This window comes from Podarcis raffonei, chromosome 2 (genome assembly GCF_027172205.1).
Source record: "Podarcis raffonei isolate rPodRaf1 chromosome 2, rPodRaf1.pri, whole genome shotgun sequence".
Lineage (NCBI taxonomy): Eukaryota > Metazoa > Chordata > Lepidosauria > Squamata > Lacertidae > Podarcis > Podarcis raffonei.
This window is the reverse complement of record NC_070603.1, coordinates 20,497,957-20,520,167: the sequence shown is the minus strand read 5'-3', so window position 1 is coordinate 20,520,167 and position 22,211 is coordinate 20,497,957. Positions and strand designations below refer to the sequence as shown.

Sequence of the window (22,211 nt, the reverse complement as noted above, 5' to 3'; positions counted from 1 at the left end):
TCTCCTTGCATCTAGAGGTAGTGTCATTTTTGTGTGTGTGTGTCCAGTATCTAAAAACAGTGCAAATCCAGTTACTTATGTGGTTATTTCGTTACAATCCCGTAACAGTCTCTTTTCTTCCCCCCGCCCACAAGTAGTAATGAAAGTGCGTGGAAAAAAACGGACCGAGCCAAATTATGATTCACAGACAAGGTGTACCAAACCTCATATAAACATGTCCTGTGCATCCACACGAGAGAAATATATATATATATATATATATATATATATATATATATATATATATATATATATAATGTGTGTGTGTGTATATATGTATATATATATAGGTTCATTTACAGTAGCAGAGTGATATTTGGATCCAACAGCATCCCATTAGATGCAAGGCTCTACTTGCTTCTCCTTCCTTGCTCCAAGTCTTCAGTTTTTGATTTCCAGGATGGATGGGTTGTGGTCTAAAATGGCGAGGATTATCTTGTCCATGTATTGGCGCAGTCTGTAGTTGATCTCTTCCTGTTCTTTGAGGGCTTCCATGAGCTGAAACGAGGAAGGACTACGTCAAAAACCTCCATTGGGACATGACATAAAGACCCCGAGCTACTGAGCGATCAGGCACACTTTGGCCTCCAGCTTATTTTAATGGAGATTACCGTATTTTTCGCTCTATAAGATGCACTTTCCCCCTCCTAAAAAGTAGGGGGAATTGTGTGTGCGTCTTATGGAACGAACGCAGGCTGCACAGCTATCCCAGAAGCCAGAACAGTGAGAGGGATTGCTGCGCAGCGCTCCCTCTTGCTGTTCTAGCTTCTGGCTTAGTCCCTCTGTCCCTTCCCCTACTTCCTGGAAAAGTCCGCAAGCGCCGCACACATGCTCCATGTGGCTCGTGAAAGGGAGCACTGAGCAGAGCCTGGGATGCACAGGCTCTGCTCAGCACTCCCTTTAAATAATTTCCCCCCCTTGCATTCCGCTTCTAAAAACTAGGTGCGTCTTATGGTCAGGTGTGTCTTATGGAGCGAAAAATGCGGTATTTTAATGGACCAGGCAGGGGAGGGGATGGTGTGGAGATTTCCCAGTCTCTCCCCTCCACCCCCCCTATCAGTGAATCAAACAGGTCAGGTGGTTAAAAAGGCAGTTGAGGCTCATATTTCCAAACCCAACTCTTATTCCCCCCATGTATTTTGCCCCCCAATGAGAACCAAACCAAACCAAACCAACCTTTACCTAGCTCTGCCACAGGTTCCTCTTTTTCTTGCTGTGCATTTGCAGAGAAAGGGAGACCACAAAGTAGCAGAAAGGCACAAAAGTTTCGAGGGGGGTGGGCATGAACGTAAACTTAATACAGGCTAGTCAAAAGCCAGCTCTGTCCTCTTTCCCAAAGCGTCCAAGCCCTAAAGGGTGAAGCGCTTCCCCTTCCAAGTGAGGCGCTGCGCCCTCTCCCTCCTCAACCCGAAACCTTTTTGTTGTTTTTTGAAGGGTGGGAGGATGAGGGAACGTGTCAGGGCTTTTTTCCAGCCGGAACTCTCCGGAACTCAGTTCCGGCACCTCTCAGGTGGGCGCCATTGGCATTCTAAGAGAATACTACATCTTTGGGAAGTTGATAACCCGGTTTAACCATGTGTATAGTATGAAGGACACAAATTTAACTACCTGTTTGCATACTTTAAGTCCAGTCAAAGGCAACTATGCGGTTGCAGTGCTTATCTCGCTTTCAGGCCGAGGGAGCCGGCGTTTGTCTACAGACAGCTTTCTGGGTCATGTGGCCAGCATGACTAAACTGCTACTGGCGCAACGGGACACCGTGATGGAAACCACAGCGCACGGAAACAACGTTTACCTTCCCGCCACAGCGGTACCTATTTATCTACTTGCACTGGTGTGCTTTTGAACTACTAGGTTGGCAGGAGCGGGGACAGAGCAATGGGAACTCACCCCGTCGTGGGGATTCAAACCACCAACCTTCTGATTGGCAAGCCCAAGAGGCTCAGTGGTTTAGACCACAGCGCCACCTGCGTCCCGCCACATAACTAAAGTTTGGAAGACACTTCAATATACAGGAAAGAAAATTCTATCTTGATTTTCTTTTTTTAAGTACACTATTTGTTTGCTACAGCATGTCTGTATCATCTATTGCCTTTTACCTTTAGAGACTCTGGGAGTTCATAAGCCTTAGAAATCTCTCGAATCTTCAGCTTTTGATCCCTGTCCCCTTGCCAAAGCTCCTTTACCATAACTCCCTAAATATCAAATCATATTCTCACTTGAATAAAATACAACTGGAAAAAGTTAAAAAAAACTTTGGATTTATCTTTACAGATATTTCAGTTTCTCTTAGAAGTCAAAGCTTAGTTTAGCAAAGGTTCCTCGTGGTACAGAAATATTAATACAGTTGCTCTATAGGAGAAGACAGATCATGGTCCATCATGGTTATTTCCTAGCAGACCAATTGATGCCTGCTGGTTACCAGGAATTCTTGCAAGGGCTGCTGGGGCAGGTATCATGTGCATTCTTGCTTTATAAATTTAATCCGTACCAATGGACCATAAGGAGTCTAGCAAAAGGCTGTGCAGTGCTGGTGTCAGTCGCTGCTAACTCTGTATTCAAATGGGTCAGTGTGTCTGGCTGTTAACCAGAAGGTTGGTGGTTCGAGTCCACCCAGGGGCAGCTGCAGGTAGGATCCCAGTTTTGCAGGGGGTTGGACTAGATGACCCAACTCAACAATTCTACGTCGTCCAGTGACTACAGAGCTGAAGGCAGCACACTCCGCACTCGGGGGCCATGAGGAGGCTGCTCCCCCAGCCATCCAGGAAGAATACAATGACACAGGGGAGACTAAGCAGGCTGCCCCATCTGTTGGCTAGAGAAGGGGCAGCTGCAAGGCTCTTCCTGCCCCTGTTCTCCAACAGAAAGAACACTCTGCTCCAACAGCCAGTTGACTGCATAAATGAGGGGAAAGGACACTTTGGTCCAATCTGTTGGGCAAAAGGAGTAAGAGTGATCAAATGCTAATCAAGCCAAGCAGAAGATCATCCGCCTGGACCCTAAGCTGGATATAAATGCCCACTTTTGATCACCGCTTTGTTGTGGCTTTAAAGACTGATCTCCCTCCTCTACCATTCCCCACCAATTCCCAGCCCTTGTGTGCAATTGTAAGGTCAGGTGGCAGGACCCCCCTCCCTTATTAACTTAGGTGAACAGCTTTGGAATAATTCTGCCCACCTTCCATGATAAGGAGGACCCCCCCTTTTTTAAATTACACCAACCAATGTTTCAAAGCAAGCCTCCCACAGAAATCTGGGCAGCGCTTGGAAAACTGATTTCAAAATTCTATCGATATCTTGTCTGCTCAAGATTTTGCAATCTTGCCACTAATATTGCTCAGCCCGGACACTGAGGTCCAGCTCCGAGGGCCTTCTGGCAGTTCCCTCCCCGTGAGAAGTGAGGTGACAGGGAATCAGGCAGAGGGCCTTCTCGGTAGTGGTGCGTGCTCTGCGGAGTGCCCGCCCATTAGATGTCAAGGAAATAAATAACTACAGTATCTGACTTTTAGAAGACATATGAAGGCAGCCCTGTTTCGGGAAGTTTTGAATGTTTGATGTTTTATCGTGTTTTTAATATTCTGTTGGGAGCCGCCCAGAGTGGCTGGGGAGACCCAGCCAGATGGGCAGGGTATAAACTATTATTATTATTATTATTATTATTATTATTATTATTATTAGACAGATGTGTGTGTGTGGTGTGTGTGTAGATGCGCACACACATGCTCTGCCAGCGCACTCACTTAATCAGCTGCAAACTATTTCTTTTTCACACTTTACCTCATCTCTGGAGGCAGAATCAATTTCAGCGGCCAACGACTGAGCTTTCGTTTGTGTTGCAAAAAGGTTCTTGGCTTCGTAAAGACTAAGACTAAGAATCTGCCCGTTAAGGTCATCGTTCTGGTCACGAAGCTTCTGATTCTCCTATCAAGAGAGGAAGGAGAGGAGAAAGGAAGTAAATTTCGCATCAGGCTGAATAAGAAAGCGTCAGTCAGCATACCATTGTGGATATTTCCGCATTGCAACAATGAAAAGGTTGCTTTCTCCTGCTCCTCCTGAAAGAGTCATGGAGGGTCTCCTAACTCTCCCTCACTCCAACTCCAAGGACACCTCACCTGCTTTAGCCTTTTAATTTCGTGTTCCATTTCCACCTCTCTCGTCTTCGCATTGAATTCGCTCAAGCTGGAGGAAGAGCTTCTCCCTCGACCAGGCCGCTCACATTCTAGCTTGTACAACTGCAAATGTTCCAGCTCCTTCCGCAAATCCTCAATAAGCTGTGTGGGGAGAAGAAACAGGACACAGAGAGTACAATTTGTTAAGCCAACATACAGAACGGAATCTGGCGGTACACAGCCAACTGACAACTTAAAAATGTACCTGAAAAGACTAAGCAACAACACACCCAGGAAAAACCCTCATTTCCTGCTATAGAGATAGAACCCTTTCCACATGCATGCGTCTGGAATCAATTCACTTGTCTGAATTGGGCTTGTTTCAAACTGAGCTTTGAGAGTGCGGGAATGTTCAGGGATGCAGGAGAGGATATATTGTCTGATTATATCCTTTCCAACTTGTGTTAACAAGTTCACAATTTAGCAGAGTAACATTCCCCTTTTTAAACTTGCAGCGGATGCATTTGCTCAGGCTCGCTAAAGCCTCTATAATAACTGTTCTGGTATTTTCCCCTTATTCCCTCATAAAAGATAAGACACAACACAGTCTTTTATAAAAGTATAATAAGGTTTACTCACACATCATTCTGTTCATAATAGGATCCCAGAAGGCAGACTTAGCTAAGAAAAGTAACATACACCTGGAAACTATCTCATAAGAAGACAGTCCCTTTGTCCTTTCTTGGCTGGAGCCAAGAGAGCAACTTTGGCTAAGCAAATGTTGCTTCTTCAATGCATGTAGTCAAAAGGGAGAGATGGCTGCCCTGCCCTGTGCTTTTGTCGTTACCTGCAAAGGTGAGGCCATGCCCACCTCTAGTCACATGAAGAGGAAGTCTGTACCAGCCCAGAAGGAAACAGGAAGTTTACCTGCTGGCTGGACAAACATTCCTCCCCCTGTGTAAACATGTTCACTCTAGGAATGTTGTACTTGACTGCTCTTGTGTTTCACATCCCACAGAGAGGAGGTGGTGGCTCACCCATAACTAGGCAGTCAAGCTTTCCCTCTCTTCCAAATGACTATTGCAATCAAATAAATTAGTGGGGATGTTCTAGGGCTCACTGTGGACTGTGAGGCCAAGAAGATGCTGGACTGAGCCACTTCCAAATGGACCCAGACCTCAAACCTTTGAGTCTGTCCTTCTGAAGCCCAAGTGGCATTATTAGCCCCAATCCATGAACTGTAAAATCCCTAATAATAATAACAATAATAATAATAATATATTATTATTTATACCCCGCCCATGTGGCTGGGCTTCCCCAGCCACTCTGGGTGGCTTCCAACCAAATATTAAAATACAGTAATACATCAAACATTAAAAGCTTCCCTAAACAGGGCTGCCTTCAGATGTCTTCTAAAAGTTTGGTAGTAGTTGTTCTCTTTGACATCTGGTGGGAGGGTGTTCCACAGGGCAGGTGCCACTACCAAGAAGGCCCTCTGCCTGGTTCCCTGTAACTTGGATTCTCGCAGTGAGGGAACCACCAGAAGGCCCTCGGCGCTGGACCTCAGTGTCCGGGCAGAACGATGGGGGTGGAGACGCTCCTTCATAAGATCTTGAACAACCATGACAGTTTGAAAACTGCTGCTAACCAACAACTGGTAACTTCTTTCCCAAAGCAATTCTGCGGTGCAATTTTGAAAGGACCTCTGGGGGGAGTGTAGAGAGAAGCAACGCCATGGTGCATCTGCAGTAGCACAACTGAACGCCTTCCTCTCCCCAGCTGCAACAAAACATGTCTGTCCTGTATCTCTTTCTGCATACGCTGTAACCTTCCAACAGTTTGACTTCATCCCCAAAGGCACACGCTTCCATTGTCTCCTGAGACAGAAATTGGATACCAACCAATTTCTATTTAAGAAGTTCCCGTCTTTATTTACCCCTCCACACGGGCAATATTAGCCCAGCACCATTAAAAATGGTTATCTACCTCCTGAGTAGCCTCCCTCTCCTTGTTAAATTCCATCCTGTTCTGTCTCAGTTTGTCCATCATCCTTTTATACAAATCCATCTCATCCTTTAGCCGCAGACTGGTGTCTTCCAATCGGTCTGACATTCGCTGCCTCTCCTGAGAAAACGAAGAAAGAAGTTACAAGCTGCCTACAACCCAAGTGCCACTCTGCATATTCAGGAGAAATATTTTGTCTTTGGCCTCCTGGAATGGTGTCATTTCAAAGGGGAGGAGAGGACTGTCTGAATGCCCCCCCCAATGTAAACAAACAAACACCAAATCAAACCAAAAGCCCACCTTATGCACAGAAAACTGTTGTGGAAAATGCTAGAATGCTGGCTTTTCTAGGGCAGTGTTTTTTTTAACATGGGTGAGCATTCAAAACAGGCAATTTCCTACAACTGAAGAGACCGCCTCGTTCCATATGAACAGGCACAGGCAAACTCGGCCCTCCAGATGTTTTGAGACTACAATTCCCATCATCCCTGACCACTGGTCCTGTTAGCTAGGAATGATGAGAGTTGTAGTCCCAAAACATCTGGAGGGCCAAGTTTGCTGATGCCTGCATATGAACCTACCCAGACCCTGAGATCATCTTCTGAGGCCCTCCTTCATGTGCCTCCTCCTCAAGAAGTCCAGAGGGTGGCAGTGCAAGAACGGGGCCTTCTCTGCAGTGGCTCCCCGCCTGTGGAATGCTCTCCCCAGGGAAGTTCTCCTGGCGCCTTCATTGTACACCTTTAGGCACCAGGCAAAAATGTTCCTTTTTAACCAGGCCTTTGGTTGATCTGATTGACATCCTTTTAAAATGCGGCTCTTTTTTGGTGGGGGGTGTTATTGGGTTATTGTTTTTATTTTGATTTTCTGTATTGTGATATTTTCTGTGAACCGCCCTGAGACCTCCAGGTATAGGGTGGCCTAAAAATTCAAACAAACAAACAAAATAAGAGGCACAGTTGACATAGGCAGGGGTCAGCAGGGGGCCGGTCCACTGTCCCTCAGACCTTGTGGGGGGCCGGACTATATTTTGAAAAAAATAATAATGAACAAATTTCTATGCCGCACAAATAACCCAGAGATGCATTCTAAATAAAAGCACACATTCTACTCATGTAAAAACACCAGGCAGGCCCCACAAATAACCCAGAGATGCAGTTTAAATAAAAGGACACATTCTACTCATGTAAAAACATGCTGGTTCCCGGAATGTCCGTGGGCCAGAATTAGAAGGCGACTGGGCAGGATCCGGCCCCCAGGCCTTAGTTTGCCTACCCATGACATAGGGCTCTGCCATGCAATTCTTCCAAAGGCATTTATCAGCTCTCAGTTGTCCCCCCCCCCCATTTTATTTGTCCTAGAGGTTTGCATATGGTAGTTTGGGATGTAGTGGCATATTACTTTGTGATTTATAGTAGATGCCAGGGTTTCCCAATTCCCAAATGCTTAAAAAGAAGGCTTCTTGATCCACTAAAGCTAATACAGTGGTACCTTAATTTGTTCCGGAGGTCCGTTCTTAACCTGAAACTGTTCTTAACCTGAAGCACCACTTTAGCTAATAGGGCCTCCGCGCCGCTGGAGCACAATTTCTGTTCTCATCCTGAAGCAAAGTTCTTAACCTGAAGCACTATTTCTGGGTTAGTGGAGTCTGTAACCTGAAGTGTATGTAAGCTGAAGCGTATGTAACCAGAGGTACCACTGTAGGAGCTTTATCCAATGGCAGGTTTGTATGCCGTCATGATATTATATTAGGGGCTGCCAGTTTATATATAACTTTAGGAATAAAATGACATAAAGGCAAAATTCGTGCTATAGACCTGTCAGGACTTAAGAGGTGACAGACCTGCCGCAATTGAAAGTTAAGGTGCCAAATTTTTTTTCAAGAGCTCCATTACCTCATCCAGTTTCTCGCTTTGCGATTTCAGCCGCAAAACGGTGGTTTTGAGTTCACAGTTTTCCTCCTCGAGCTGTTGAACCCTGAAATTGAAGAAGAAAAATAAATGACTGCACACGAAAACATTGTCCATCTGTACAGGCACAAAGGAAGTATCTTCTTTTGCCAACTGGCAAAGTACAACTAAACATCAGCTACTGAGGAGTCCGATTTTCAGAGCACAATGCTCAACGTCAGGGCTTTTTAAAAAAAATCGTACCAGTTTTTCTAATCAGTAATTTCCTTGGCCCAAGAAATTGTTCTGAGATTCTCCTGTCTGCTTAGCCCCACCCCCACCCCAAATGTGACTTAAGACCCATAACATTCTCAGCCATGGTCAGTTTTGTACACTATATCAAGTTAAGGCAGGACACTTTGCTCAGGAGTCACTTCATCCAAAATTGGTCTGTCATACGTTTGTTTCCTTCTAAACTAATAACAAGAAACAGAGTCGCCATTTGTCTATTGTATTCATTAGGAACCGATTTAAATCCTGCTTTCCCATTCCAATGAGTTTCCAACATGCCTGAACAAACAGACTTAAAATAAAAACAAAACTAAAAACAGAGTGTATTACCAAAAACAAATCCAAGCCAGAATACACCAGTGAAGAGCATAAAAACAGGTACAGAAGAGCAATGCCAACGTTCATTAAAAGCCTAGGGAATTAAAACAGTTTGCTGCAGATGCCTAATTAGGGCTGTGTGGATGCAGCAATTTTGCAGGAGCACGGAGGAAGAGCCAAATGTGGTATTGAAAATTCACCCTCCCGAGATTTATTTTTGAAAAAGCTTGCACGTTTCTAGCCCTTATAGCTGAGAAATATGTCTTGGAATGCATAGGTCGATGATGCATAGTTCCAGACAGCAAGCACAGAGAAGTATCTTGCATTAACAGCAGCTCCTGGAAAGTTCCATGCGGTTGCATATACAGTGCTCCTTGGCCTGGGATTTTAAATGCCTAGATACAGAATTTCTCCCTGCATGTAAAAGGTAAAGTTAAAGGACCCTGGAAGGTTAAGTCCAGTCAAAGGCGACTAGTGTGGTGTAATGGTTAAGAGCAGTAGACTCGTAATCTGGGGAACTGGGTTCGCGTCTCCGCTCCTCCACATGCAGCTGCTGGGTGACCTTGGGCCAGTCACACTTCTCTGAAGTCTCTCAGCCCCACTCACCTCACAGAGTGTTTGTTGGGGAGGAAGGGAAAGGAGAATGTTAGCCGCTTTGAGACTCCTTCGGGTAGTGATAAAGCGGGATATCAAATCCAAACTCTTCTTCTTCTCTTCTATGGGGTTGTGGCTCTCATCTCGCTTTCAGGCCGAGGGAGCCGGCGTTTGTCCACAGACAGCTTTCCGGGTCATGTGGCCAGCATGACTAAACAGCTTCTGGTGCAACGAAACACCATGACAGAAGCCAGAGCGCATGGAAACACTGATCACCTTCCCGCCACAGTGGTACCTATTTATCTACTTGCACTGGTGTGCTTTCAAACTGCTAGGTTGGCAGGAGTAGGGACAGAGCAACGGGAGCTCACCCCGCCGTGCGGATTCGAACCGCCAACCTTCTGATTGGGAAGCCCAAGAGGCTCAGTGGTTTAGACCGCAGTGCCACCCGCGTCCCTGCATGTAAAGAAACCTTGATAGTCCACATTTCAGAAGACTGCTCGTCTTGGGGCTTGGTTCACATGTTCACATTTTGTTCCCTAGATAGTCATCCCTGTCGCAACTTGGAAACGAAGCCGTTCGTAGAGGCAAGCATGGCTGAGGAAAGCCAGCATGGTAACAATGAATATTACCTTGTGTTCAGCAGTTCGATTTCCGTGCTCTTCTCTTTCTCGTACTTGCTATATGCTTCTCTGTGCCTCTTTATCTCTTCTTCCAGAGTCTGCTCAGCTGACGTCTCTTGGTCTTTCAAGAGTTCTTCGAGTTCGTGAACTCTTAAGCAAAAAAAGGAAAAAGGTCGCCAGTTTATTTATTTCATTTATAAACCGCCCTTCGTCGTAAGATCTCAGGGCGGTTCACAGGATAAAATACAGGATAAAAACAAATAAATAAGTTGAGAATGCAGCTGTTGACTAAGGGATAATTTTGCAAAACGTAACGTAACTAGAAGTAAATCAGAATTTGTAAACGCAGTGACACCAGATGTTAAGGACACATCGAGAACGGCGTGTGGAAAGTCACTTAAACAAAATATTATTAATTTTGAAATAATTTGTATAATTGGGATAAAATTTGGGAAATCGTTCAATTATTTTTTTTTTGCAGAAAAAGAAAACAAAACAGCAAACAGAAGTAAATCCTGCCTGTGATTTCATTTGGTTGTTATATTTTCTCACATAATCAAAAATAGGCTTCCACTCTTCCATAAATTATCCATTGTGCTGATCTCTTATTCTATTAAAACAATAATTTAATAATAATAATTTATTGTTTATACCCTGCCCACCCGGCTGGGTTTCCCCAGCCATTCTGGGCAGCTTCCAACAAACGATTAAAAATATATTAAAATGAGAATAAATACATAAAAATGTAATAAAAATACATAGTTGCTAATAATACATTGAGCATCACATCTAGTCAGACCCTGAATCTTAGGCCAAGGAAACTCCTTTTTTTTAAGAGACTTTCCCGCCCACCCTCAAATCTCAGCTCTTGCAAATATTCTAAACATCTCTGTTTTGAGGGAAATCCTTTTGAAAGCAGACAGCCAGCAGGTCCAAGTGATCATTATCACTTCCATTGTTGCTGGAGTCCTTGCTCTGCCTAAAGTTCTCAATATAGCTCTGTGGCGGATACAGAAATGAAACAGCAGGCAGTATACTAGATTACCTGTGAACCAGGTGTGTGTTCTCCTGTTTCAATTTGCTCTTCAGGTCACCGTTTGTCATGCTGTCATTTTCCAGTTCCGTCACTTTTTTCTCTAAATAAGTAACCTGTAAAAACGAATTATGTATAATTATGTGTAATTTGAATTATGGTGCTGGAGGAGACTCTTGAGAGTCCCATGGAGTGCAAGAAGATCAAACCTATCCATTCTGAAGGTAATCAGCCCTGAGTGCTCACTGGAAGGACAGCTCCTGAAGCTGAGGCTCCAATACTTTGGCCACCTTATGAGAAGAGAAGACTCCCTGGAAAAGACCCTGATGTTGGGAAAGATGGAGGGCACAAGGAGAAGGGGATGACAGATGACGAGATGGTTGGACAGTGTTCTTGAAGCTACTAACATGCGTTTGACCAAACTGAGGGAGGCAGTGGAAGACAGGAGTGCCTGGCGTGCTCTGGTCCATGGGGTCACGAAGAGTCAGACACGACTAAACAACTAAACAACAACAAAAAACGAACAGGGATGTAAGCTTCTGCCCATAATGCAGTGATGGCCAAACTTGGCCCTCCAGCTGTTTTGGGACTACAACTCCCATCATCCCTAGCTAACAGGACCAGTGGTCAGGGATGATGGGAATTGTAGTCCTGAAACAGCTGGAGAGCCAAGTTTGGCCATCATTGCTAGAAGGTTTACCAAAAATATAGACTGGAGGAAAGAGCAAGTTAGACCCTTAACAGTTTATTAGAATCATAGAGATGGAAAGGGACCATGAGGGTCATTTAGTCCAACCCCCTGCTATGAAGGAATCTTTTGCCCAATGTGGGGTTCGAACCCACGACTTTGAGATTAAGAGACTCATGCTCTACCGAGTGAGCTAATCTTAATGGTTTACAAACGGTAACAGCTTGGGAAATGTTGAGAGTGTATCAGACTGCACTTTATCTGCTTGTATTGACTGCGTGTAGGAAGAAGACCTCATTCAGCACCAATTTGGGTGCCACAAAGTATTTCACCACTGCTGGGGGCTGGTGGGCCACCAGAAATTACTTTGTGGGCCTGATTTGGCCTGCAGGGCATAAATTCACCACTCCTAGTGGGGGGGGGATGGGGTTTATTGCTTTGTAGTTTTTTCTATATATTTTTTTACAGTGGAACTTCGGTTTTCGAATGTAATCCGTTCCGGAAGACCATTCGGCTTCTGAAACGTTCGAAAACCGAGGATCGATGGGCTGGCTTCAAAGTCAATGGAGAAAAATGAAAAATGTGCCTTGTAAGCCGTTTGGCTTCCAAAAAATCGCTCAAAAACGGAAGTATTCACTTCCAGGTTGTCGGTGTTCAGGTTCTGAATTGTTTGGCCTCTGAAGCATTTGACAACCAAGGTTCCACTGTATTAAATTTCCTGTTTTACATTTTAGAATATTCATTTAAACAACCTTAAAATATCAAATGACTTCCCTTCTTCTCTTTCCGTGGTTCATTTTGCATAACATAAATCCCTGCATATTTCATATAAAGGAAACCATTCAGTATTCCATTATTACATCCAACAAAACTTATTTACACGGTTGAATTTATCTTCATGCTGCCCACGTTTTCAAATGCACACAATTTCCCCCCCTATATTCAATAAACACTTCCCAATCTACTTTAAATGTATGTTCTTCTTGTTCTCTTCTTCTATAGTCTGTATTCTTTGTAGCTTCCCTCTTGTTCTTTTTATTATCCATTTTATGTTTTTATCTTGTCTTTTTATGTTGTGAGCCGCCCTGAGATGAAGGGCGGCATACAAATTTAATAAAAATAAATAAATAAAATAAAGGGATTATGCTAAGAGCTTGGCATTATTTCACCAACCACACTTTGCCCAATTTAAAATTGCTCCCCAGCTCCTATCTATCTACAGTGGTACCTCTGGTTGCGAATGGGATCCATTCCAGAGGCCTGTTTGCAACATGAAAAGAACGCAACTCGCAGCGGCGCGTCTGCGCACGTGCGGGTTGCGATTCGCTGCTTCTGCGCATGACGTCATTCTGCGTGTCTGTGCATGTGCCGGCGGCGAAACCCGGAAGTAACCCTTTCTGGTACTTCCGGGTCGCCGCGGGGCGTAACCTGAAAGAATGTAACATGAAGCGGACGTAACATGAGGTATGACTGAATAGAGTTTGGATTTGGATTTGATACCATGCTGAAAGCGGCTAACTTTCTCCTTTCCCTTCCTCCCCCACAACAAACACTCTGTGAGGTGAGTGGGGCTCAGAGACTTCAAAGAAGTGTGACTAGCCCAAGGTCACCCAGCAGCTGCATGTGGAGCAGCGGAGATGCGAACCTGGTTCACCAGATTACGAGTCTACCGCTCTTAACCACTACACCACACTGGCTCTCGTATATCACCCTCACACTGCATGAGACTTCAGGAAAGCCTCAGGACTATAAACTGACAGATAAGAAAAAGCAGCTTTGGCACATTAGCAAATCCCCAGGGTGGGGAACCAATGGCCCTCCAGATGTTGCTGAACTCCGCCTCCCATCAGCCTCAACCAGCGCAGCCAGAAGTCAGGAATGATGCGAGTTGTGGTTCCCCACCCGTTCCACATGACACCTCACCTTTTCTGTGATATCGTTATCGCATGAGTCTATGCTGTCTCTGAACAAGTCCTCTGTGCTGCCGTTGCTGCTGCTGAAGTTGCTGTTGTGGAAAAGTTGCCTGTTGGGAAGACAAGAGGACAGCTGCTTTGACCCTTTGGAGTAGTGTTTCTCAACCTGCGGGTCCCCAGATATTGTTGGACTACAACTCCCATCATTCCTAGCCAGCATGACCAGTGGTCAGGGATGATGGGAGTTGTAGTCCAACAACATCTGGGGACCCACAGGTTGAGAACCGCTGCTTTGGAGTAAGAAAGGGGGCTCTGTGCGCCACTTTAGTGGAGAAGCCTCTAATGTCCAAACAAGTCTGTATTTAAGGGGGGGGGATTCATTGTAAAGGGCCAAGTCTCAGGTAGAAATGTGCGCTGCTTCTTACCTGCCAAAAGCCGTACTTGTTATTTTTCTGTTTGGGCTGGAAGAAACAAAAAAAGAAACAACATAGGATGAGTTAAGGTTAACCCAAGGCTGTGGTTTTCTGCATTATGGCCAGGGCCGGATTTAGGTTTGATGAGGCCCTAAGCCACTGAAGGTAATGGGGCCCTTTACAAGCCCAGCTGCCCTTTGTCAACAACAAATTGCCGCTGTTTTTTGTGTTGAATATATGCTATATGGTAATTTATGGACCTAATAGGTCCACACGCAACACAAAACACTGTTGCTGTATGTAGGTTTTATTTTGTGTGTTCTTTATCTTATATTTTGGAAATTTACATCCAGTTTTTCCCCCCTTAGAATTTATCCTATACTTCTTTCAGAATTTCGCAATGACACAGATATTGAGGTTTCACTAATGTGCAACTTTATTCAATCAATGAAAAGTCAACTAAAAGGGAATCCTATGCAGGTCTACTCAGAAGCAAGCCCTACTAACCTATTCACTGTGTACAGAACTGCAGCCCGCAACCATAATGAAATCATATTCTTCCTCATTTATTACTAAAGTTAATATAACATCACTATCAACGCCCAGGGTTGCTTGAGGACTCTTGAAATGTTCCTGCAAGTCCACTGTGTTTACTCACCTGTTTGCTTTCAGGTTTTTCAGCCTGGCTTCCAAGTCATTCAGCAGGTTGATTTTCTTACAGCACTGTGTGCAGTAGACATCCAGCAGCTCGCTATTGTAAATATGCCTCATTTTTCTTGGCGTCTGGCCGGCACTGTTGGCAGAAAGGCAAAGAGGTGTTCAAACGGGTCCTGTGTGGACCAGCCATAAATCAAACCCACCCTTCTTGAATGATGACACCAATGTTGCTCTTACCGCAACATCTGCAGCAGGGTGTTGACCCCAGGAAGTTGTTGCCTGCATTGCCCTGTTCCTAGTATGACCCCCAAATCTGTGAGATTTTACAGTAGGAGCCAGTGCAGATATATTTGATCTATACCAGGCTTTCCCAAACTTGGATCTCCAGCTGCTGTTGGGAGTACAACTCCCATCTTCCCTAGCTAGCAGGGCCAGTGGTCTGGAATGATGGGAACTGTAGTCCAAAAACAGCTGGAGACCCAAGTTTGGGAAACCTTGATCTACACACATTCCAGTCCTCCTTCTCTTGACTGTTGGCTTTTGACCAGGAAAGATTAGGGATATATAGTATACGGTTCAGTCAATTAAGGCTACAATCCTATACCCATTCACCTGGAAGGAAGGCCATTGAGCTTACTCCTTTGCTTCACAGTAGGGGATGCGGGTGGCGCTGTGGGTTAAACCACAGAGCCTAGGGCTTGCCGATTAGGTTGGCGGTTCGAATCCCCGCTACGGAGTGAGCTCCGGTTGCTTGGTCCCTGCTCCTGCCAACCTAGCAGTTTGAAAGCACGTCAAAGTGCAAGTAGATAAATAGGTACCACTCCGGCGGGAAGGTAAACGGCGTTTCCATGCGCTGCTCTGGTTCGCCAGAAGCGGCTTAGTCATGCTGGCCACATGACCCGGAAGCTGTACGCCGGCTCCCTTGGCCAATAAAGCGAGATGAGCGCTGCAACCCCAGAGTCGGCCACGACTGGACCTAATGGTCAGGGGTCCCTTTACCTTTATTTAGACTTCTAGAGGATTGTGCTCAGTCATGATCCAGTGAGCTGAGTTACCTGCCATCCTCTGGTAACAACTGCCATCTGGTAAGACCTGCCATCCTTTAACATCTACATGAAGGTGGCAAGAGGAATAAGAGGACTTGGCCAATAACACCACACTTCCATAGGTGAAATTCAACATTAGCTAAACTGTAGCCCATGTTGACAGCCTGGCTTGATGGATAGGATTGAGTCCTTCCTCTACACTTATGTAAGCAAGAATGAGGAGGGCTTGGCCTAGGTTCCTCTGGCCTTACTGAAACACCACAAATTTCCACTTTTCTCTTACGATGTGTTATCATATGCATGGTTGTTAACTCAGGGGTTCATGCATGCCATGTGGATTAAAGGTCTCTACAGCAGCCTTCCATATCCTAATGCCGTCGAGATGTTGTTCTAACTCCTAGCAAATGGCTGGGTTCAATGGCAATGGAGTCCAGAACATCTAGAGAACACTGGCTTGGGGAAAGCTGCTCTGGAGATTCCCTGTTCACATAAAGTGCCACCTCTGATATTTAAACAAGCATCATGATTTAGTACAGATAAAGGTAAAGGTAAAGGTACCCCTGCCCGTACGGGCCAGTCTTGACAGCCTCTAGGGTTGTGCGCTCATCTCACTCTATAGGCCGGGAGCCAGCGCTGTCCGCAGACACTTCCGGGTCACGTGGCCAGCGTGACGAAGCTACCCTGGCGAGGCAGAGCTGCACACGGAAACGTCGTTTACCTTCCCGCTAGTAAGCGGTCCCTATTTATCTACTTGCACCCAGGGGTGCTTTCGAACTGCTAGGTTGGTAGGCGCTGGGACCGAGCAACAGGAGCGCACCCCGCCGCGGGGATTCGAACCGCCGACCATGTGATCGGCAAGTCCTAGGAGCTGAGGTTTTACCCACAGCGCCACCCGCGTCCCTTTAGTACAGATAGGGCTGCCATATGTCTGGAATTTCCTGGACATAGCCTGTCGAAACTGCTGTCTGTATGGAATTTTTGAAAACCCAGGTGTATGGCAGCCCATACTGGAAATGTTTTAAAACTTCGTGTTTTTTTTTGAAAACAACAATAACAAACTCAACAACTTTGCTCCCCCAAAACTAAAACTCAACAACTTTGCCAAAAAAAGTCAAGAACTTTTCTGTCTGGATTTTCACTTTTTGAAATGTGGCAACGCTAGTACAGAATTATTTTGCTACCCAGGCTCCCTAAATGCTTTTCCAATAGCATCTTCAACAATGATATTAATACCCCCCAGCATGCACACAAAAATGGAAGGAACCAAAAGTTCCCACCAAAGAAGAATGGATAAGTAAGACTATGCAGAACTGGCAAAGTTAACAATCAAAACAAGAGAACCTAAAGATGCAGGTTTTGTGGAAGAATGGAAGCCTTTTTCGGACTATTTAAAGAAATATTATTATATGATGGATATGTGAGCAGGATTTAAACTACGAGCAACAGAAGAACTTAAAAGATTCTAGTAATGTTGTTAAGATATAAGATATAGAAGAGAAGGTGCAGCAGAGAGAGAGAAACAAAAACACCATGGAAAAGGAGGTGGGAAGTAGACAAAAATCACAAAGAAAAAAAGTTTTACTGTGTATTGAAATGTATGTGTTAAATTTTTGAAAACTTAATAAAAAGTGTGATTTTTTAAAAAACACAGCACAGACAAGAAAACCTTTGTAAATTTGAGATTACATGGTGTGTCATGACTTATAAATTTGTCTTAGGGTTTGGAAAAGATAGTTGCAAGGTTCTCTCTGAAGCAAAAGCAACAACAAAAACCATCAAAGGAGAAAGCAGAGGCGAAAGCTGGAAGTAACTGCAAAAAAAAAGTCTCTGGGATATATTAAGTAGGCAGTTTCTGCAACCCCTAGGAAGGAAGCAGGGGGCAAAGGGAAGGATACGGTTTAAGTGACACAAATTACCAACCTGGAAGAAACAGATGAGCCCAGGTCCGAGTAGGCATTGGTTCGGCTTTCGTCGTCGGGGCAAGGGCTGCTGGGAGTGTAGTCCACATCGTCGCCTTCTCCGTAGTCTTCAAACTGTTCTTCGTTACTGATCAAGGAGGCAGTGGAATAGGTGGAGAGGTCAGATGCCGCGGAAGGGTTGAGGGGGCTGGACCTCAGGGCGAGAAAAGGAACGTCAGAACACATGCAAAGAGGCAATTCGAATGGGACGCCTTCCGTATTCAAGGCCAAATGGTGCCTTTAGGTCACACCCGTTGCCCACTTTGAGAAAACAGGGGTGAATGGAGCAGAGAAGTGTTCAGACCGCTACCCTAAGGTTTATGGGGAAATCCAGTTTGGGGCCGTACGTGGGGAAGGGGAAGGGGAAGGGCAGAACTCCACCCCCAGGTTTTGGACAACACGCAATTATTCCACAGGATAGTTTTCACTCCTTTTCTACGACTCTTTCGTTGTATTGGTGTATTTTTGAAACACGTAATAAAAATAATCTTGCAGAGAAATTATTCCACAAGAGCCCCTATTTCTCTCATCGATTCACCTGTTTTACGCTACCGAGTGCCTTTTCTCCTGTACATCTTGTCGATGTATATGCATGCATATAATAAACCACTTGGGGGGAGGGGAGAATTATTGGGTTGTTCTTGGTTTTATTTTTATTATGCATTTTGTGTTTTTATATTGTGATTTTATGTTGAGAACTGCCATGAGTTCTGTGAGTACAGTGGTACCTCTGGATATGAACGGGATCCGTTCCGGAGCCCCGTTCGCATCCAGAAGCAAATGCAACCCACGTCTGCGGGTTGTGATTCGCCGCTTTCGCGCATGCACGTGACGTCATTTTGACCATCCGCACATGCGCGAGCATCGAAACCCGGAAGTAATGCATTCCGTTACTTCCGGGTCGCTGCGGAGCGCAACCCGAAAGTGGTCAACCTGAAGCAACTTCAACCCAAGGTATGACTGTATAGGGCGGTATAGTAGTAGTGGTAGCAAGGCTGGCTTACCCATAGGTGCTAGGGGTGCAGGGCACCCGGGCGCCAGGCTCTCAGGGGTGTCAGGCCAAGAATCCAGGGCTGAGATTCTCAGCCGCTGCCGAGTGGAGCAGAGCCTGTCAGAGCGCCGCAGGCTTTTCCGCTGTGGTCGCTGAGGCAGCTGGCTGGCTCTCCCCTCCTGCATGCCTGGGATTGGCGGGCCTGCCCAGCGCATGCACGCTGCTCACATGAGGCACGCAGCTTCCCTCCCAAGCCTCTGTGGGGATTGCTCTCCTCCCTCCACCCGCATGGGTGAGAGTTGCATGCCCCTCAAAAAAAGCGCAACAAATCTGAGCTGTCTCCCTAAACAAAGCTCAACAACTTTGGCCTGCCCCCCCAAAACTGCTGGGCAGTTCTTTGCACCCCGGTGCAGCATATGCTAAAGACGGCCCTGAGTAGTAGTACAGTGGCACCTCGGGTTAAGAACTTAATTTGTTCCAGAGGTCCGTTCTTAACCTGAAACTGTTCTTAACCTGAAGCACCACTTTAGCTAATGGGGCCTCCTGCTGCTGCCGTGCCACTGCCACACGATTTCTGTTCTCATCCTGAAGCAAAGTTCTTAACCTGAAGCACTATTTCTGGGTTAGCGGAGTCTGTAACCTGAAGCGTCTGTGACCTGAGGTACCACTGTAGTAGTAGTAGTAGTAATAATATTAATAATAGTGGTGGTGCATGGTATGTATATCAAAAGACACTTGTCCCTTTGCTCCCCTATTAAAAAAGCTGAAACTGCATGTGGGTGCAAAAAGACAATAAGCACAACCACAAATGCATCTGTTCCCTGATTAAATATCTTCCTCACCCCCAACTGAAATGCTGTCCTTGACATTTCCCCAGGGAATTGCACCTTCATGGAGCAGCTTACACCACTCCCCCCCCTTTTTATTTTACAAACACTGGCTCTAGGCCCTCTTTATGAAATCCAGGGCAAACAGGACATTAAATATATTCTGGAAACCTTGCTGCAATTCCAACACAGTTTAACAAAGTCATATTATGCAGTTACATAGCAGCCCGGCTCAGGTTTATAATGGTTGCCACTGGGCCACACCTAGATAGCTAGACGCAACCTATTCCAAAACTGCACCCTGGTCCTACTTAAAAGTTTCTATGTTTCTGTGCTTGCATCAGGTGTTCTGTTGGGAAAGGAACCTTTGGGCCAGGTCAAGACGTTAAATACCAAAAGGGATATATGAAGCAATACAGTGGTACCTTGGTTCTCAAACGCCTTCGCCCTCAACCAACTTGGAACCCAAACACTGCAAGCCTGGAAGTAACTGTTCCAGTTTGCGAACTTTTTTCGGAAGTTGAACGTGCTCCGTTTTGAGTGTTATGCTTCTGTTTTGAGAGCCACACTTCCGTGTTGAGTGTTACACTGATGTCTGTCTGTTTTTGCTATTTATTTTGTGCTTTTGTGGCTTTGTTTTGTTTTGTTTTTGTGACTACGTGGAACCCAGTTCAGCTACTGATTGATTGATTGATTGTGTGTGACTGCAGTACATTGTTTATTGCTTTCATTTTATGGATCAATGGTCTTGTTAGACAATAAAATTCATGTTACATCGCTGTTTTAGGGGTTGTTTTTAAAAATCTGGAACGGATTAATCCATTTTGCATGACTTTCTATAGGAAAGCGTGCCTTGGTTCTGGAATGCTTTGGTTTTGGAACGGACTTCTGGAATGGATTACTGTATTTTTCACTCTATAAGACGCACCAGACCATAAGACGCACCTAGTTTTTGGAGGAGGAAAACAAGAAAAAGAATATTCTGAATCTCAGAAGCCAGAGCAACAAGAGGGATCGCTGCGCAGCGAAAGCAGCAATCCCTCTTGCTGTTCTGACTTCTGGGATAGCTGCGCAGCCTGCATTCGCTCCATAAGACGCACGCACATTTCCCCTTATTTTTAGGAGGGAAAAAGTGACTCTTATAGAGCAAAAAATACGGTAAGTTTGAGAACCAAGTTACCACTGTACAGTGGTATCTCTAGATGCAAACGGGATCCGTTCCGGAGCCCTGTTCGCATCTAGAAGCAAACGTAAACAGCGACGGCACGTCTGTGCATGCGCGCGTCGCTTTTTGCCACTCCTGCGCATGCGTGTGACATCATTTTGAGCGTCTGCGCATGCGCAAGTGGCAAAACCCAGAAGTAACGTGCTCTGTTACTTCCGGGTTGCCGTGGAGCGCAACTCGAACGCGCTCAACCCGAAGCACATTCAACCCGAGGTATGACTGTATAGGAAAGGCGATGTAGAGCTTTCTACTCACTTATCTCCAGGCAGGAAGAGGCCACCCAGCATGCCATCCTTCTCCTCGCTCCGACACACATCCGACGCCTCTGAGCTGTGGGCACTTTCAATGGCACTGTCCATGTCGGACTCATGGTGGACTTCCTGCTGAGCCAGGGTCATGTTGTCTTCATCGGGAAAGAGATCCGATTCACTGTACGCACTTTCACTGTCCAAATAGACACTGTCTTGAATTTCAGGACCCTGGAAAAGAGGGAAAGAGAGCCTTTAGGATCAGAGGAATATAAAACCTTGATGATTGATGTGATAGGGAGAAGAGGGTAACAGCCCTTTTCCATTAAGTCTGCTAGCAGCCCCAGTCGGCAAGCCTGATGCTGAGCTCCATCTCACTTTGAAAACTGTAATGTTGATTTTGCCTCGGACAGCTGAGCGGGTTCAAACAGGTTGCCCAGAAGCTGAGCAAAGGTTGCCAAATTAGAACGAAGCAAACTAATTTAAATTTACCCTTTGCCAGACAGCAGAGCTTGGGCTTAGAGCTTTAAAATCAGGGCGTCAGCGGCAAAACCCCTACAATCTCTGTCTTTTTCAGTGTTGGGAAGTACAGTGGTACCTCAGGTTAAGTACTTAATTCGTTCCGGAGGTCCGTTCTTAACCTGAAACTGTTCCTAACCTGAAGCACCACTTTAGCTAGTGGGGCCTCCCGCTGCCGCTGCACCGCCGGAGCACGATTTCTGTTCTCATCCTGAAGCAAAGTTCTTAACCCGAGGTACTATTTCTGGGTTAGCGGAGTCTGTAACCTGAAGCGTATGTAACCTGAAGCGTATGTAACCCGAGGTACCACTGTATACAGTAATGGAGGACTGTCATATCAAAGAGTGGAATTCAGCCCCACTGAATTCAACGTGACTTATTCCCAGGTAAGTGGGTATGGTACAAAATCGCACCTGGAGTCCCAAGTAAAATAATATAGTACGCTAAATAGGAAAAGCAGCTGTAAGCACTTGTAACACAGTACAAAGCTAACTGACAAGCCTGCAGTTTTAAGTTCCACGTGCTCCAGGCAAGGACAATGTCCACGTTTGACCTAGTGCTTTTACGTCCTGCAACTTCAGATCTGATAAGAGGAATGACTGTACCTTAAGTTTCAAAATTCACCAAACAAGTACCAGAAAGACAAGTTCTTATCGACTAGTTTCCCCCCAGAAGATAAGTCAACAAAAGCAACAGTGGGAGTTTGGAATCAGAAATACTGAAGTAAGCCAAATGGCATGGGGAAGAACACGTTTTTATTCACCCACTGAGCACTAAAATCTTACTCAAGGCTTTCTGTCAGAGAAGAGTCCTCAAATTCTCCTTTCCGT

The 22,211-nt window shown here is 45.4% G+C and overlaps 1 protein-coding gene across 7 annotated transcripts in view; it reads right to left on the bottom strand.

The window, feature by feature from the left end:
• Window positions 1–310: 310 nt before the first annotated feature.
• Window positions 311–22,211, bottom strand: part of RAB11FIP4 (RAB11 family interacting protein 4) — a 208,916-nt gene continuing 187,015 nt past the window's right edge. For 3 of the 7 annotated variants that reach the window (XM_053375157.1, XM_053375162.1, XM_053375163.1), the window contains 13 exons: window positions 20,870–21,093; window positions 17,534–17,725; window positions 14,569–14,703; window positions 13,923–13,958; window positions 13,508–13,607; window positions 10,909–11,012; window positions 9,873–10,013; window positions 8,044–8,125; window positions 6,134–6,271; window positions 4,151–4,309; window positions 3,816–3,959; window positions 2,139–2,234; window positions 311–537 (listed from right to left, as the gene is read on the bottom strand). In XM_053375157.1, coding sequence (XP_053231132.1) covers window positions 421–537; window positions 2,139–2,234; window positions 3,816–3,959; window positions 4,151–4,309; window positions 6,134–6,271; window positions 8,044–8,125; window positions 9,873–10,013; window positions 10,909–11,012; window positions 13,508–13,607; window positions 13,923–13,958; window positions 14,569–14,703; window positions 17,534–17,725; window positions 20,870–21,093 — 1,668 coding nt within the window. In that variant the 3' untranslated portion in view covers window positions 311–420. The remainder of the gene's footprint in view (window positions 538–2,138; window positions 2,235–3,815; window positions 3,960–4,150; window positions 4,310–6,133; window positions 6,272–8,043; window positions 8,126–9,872; window positions 10,014–10,908; window positions 11,013–13,507; window positions 13,608–13,922; window positions 13,959–14,568; window positions 14,704–17,533; window positions 17,726–20,869; window positions 21,094–22,211) is intronic. The other 4 variants (XM_053375158.1, XM_053375159.1, XM_053375161.1 and 1 more) reach the window with 4 other exon arrangements.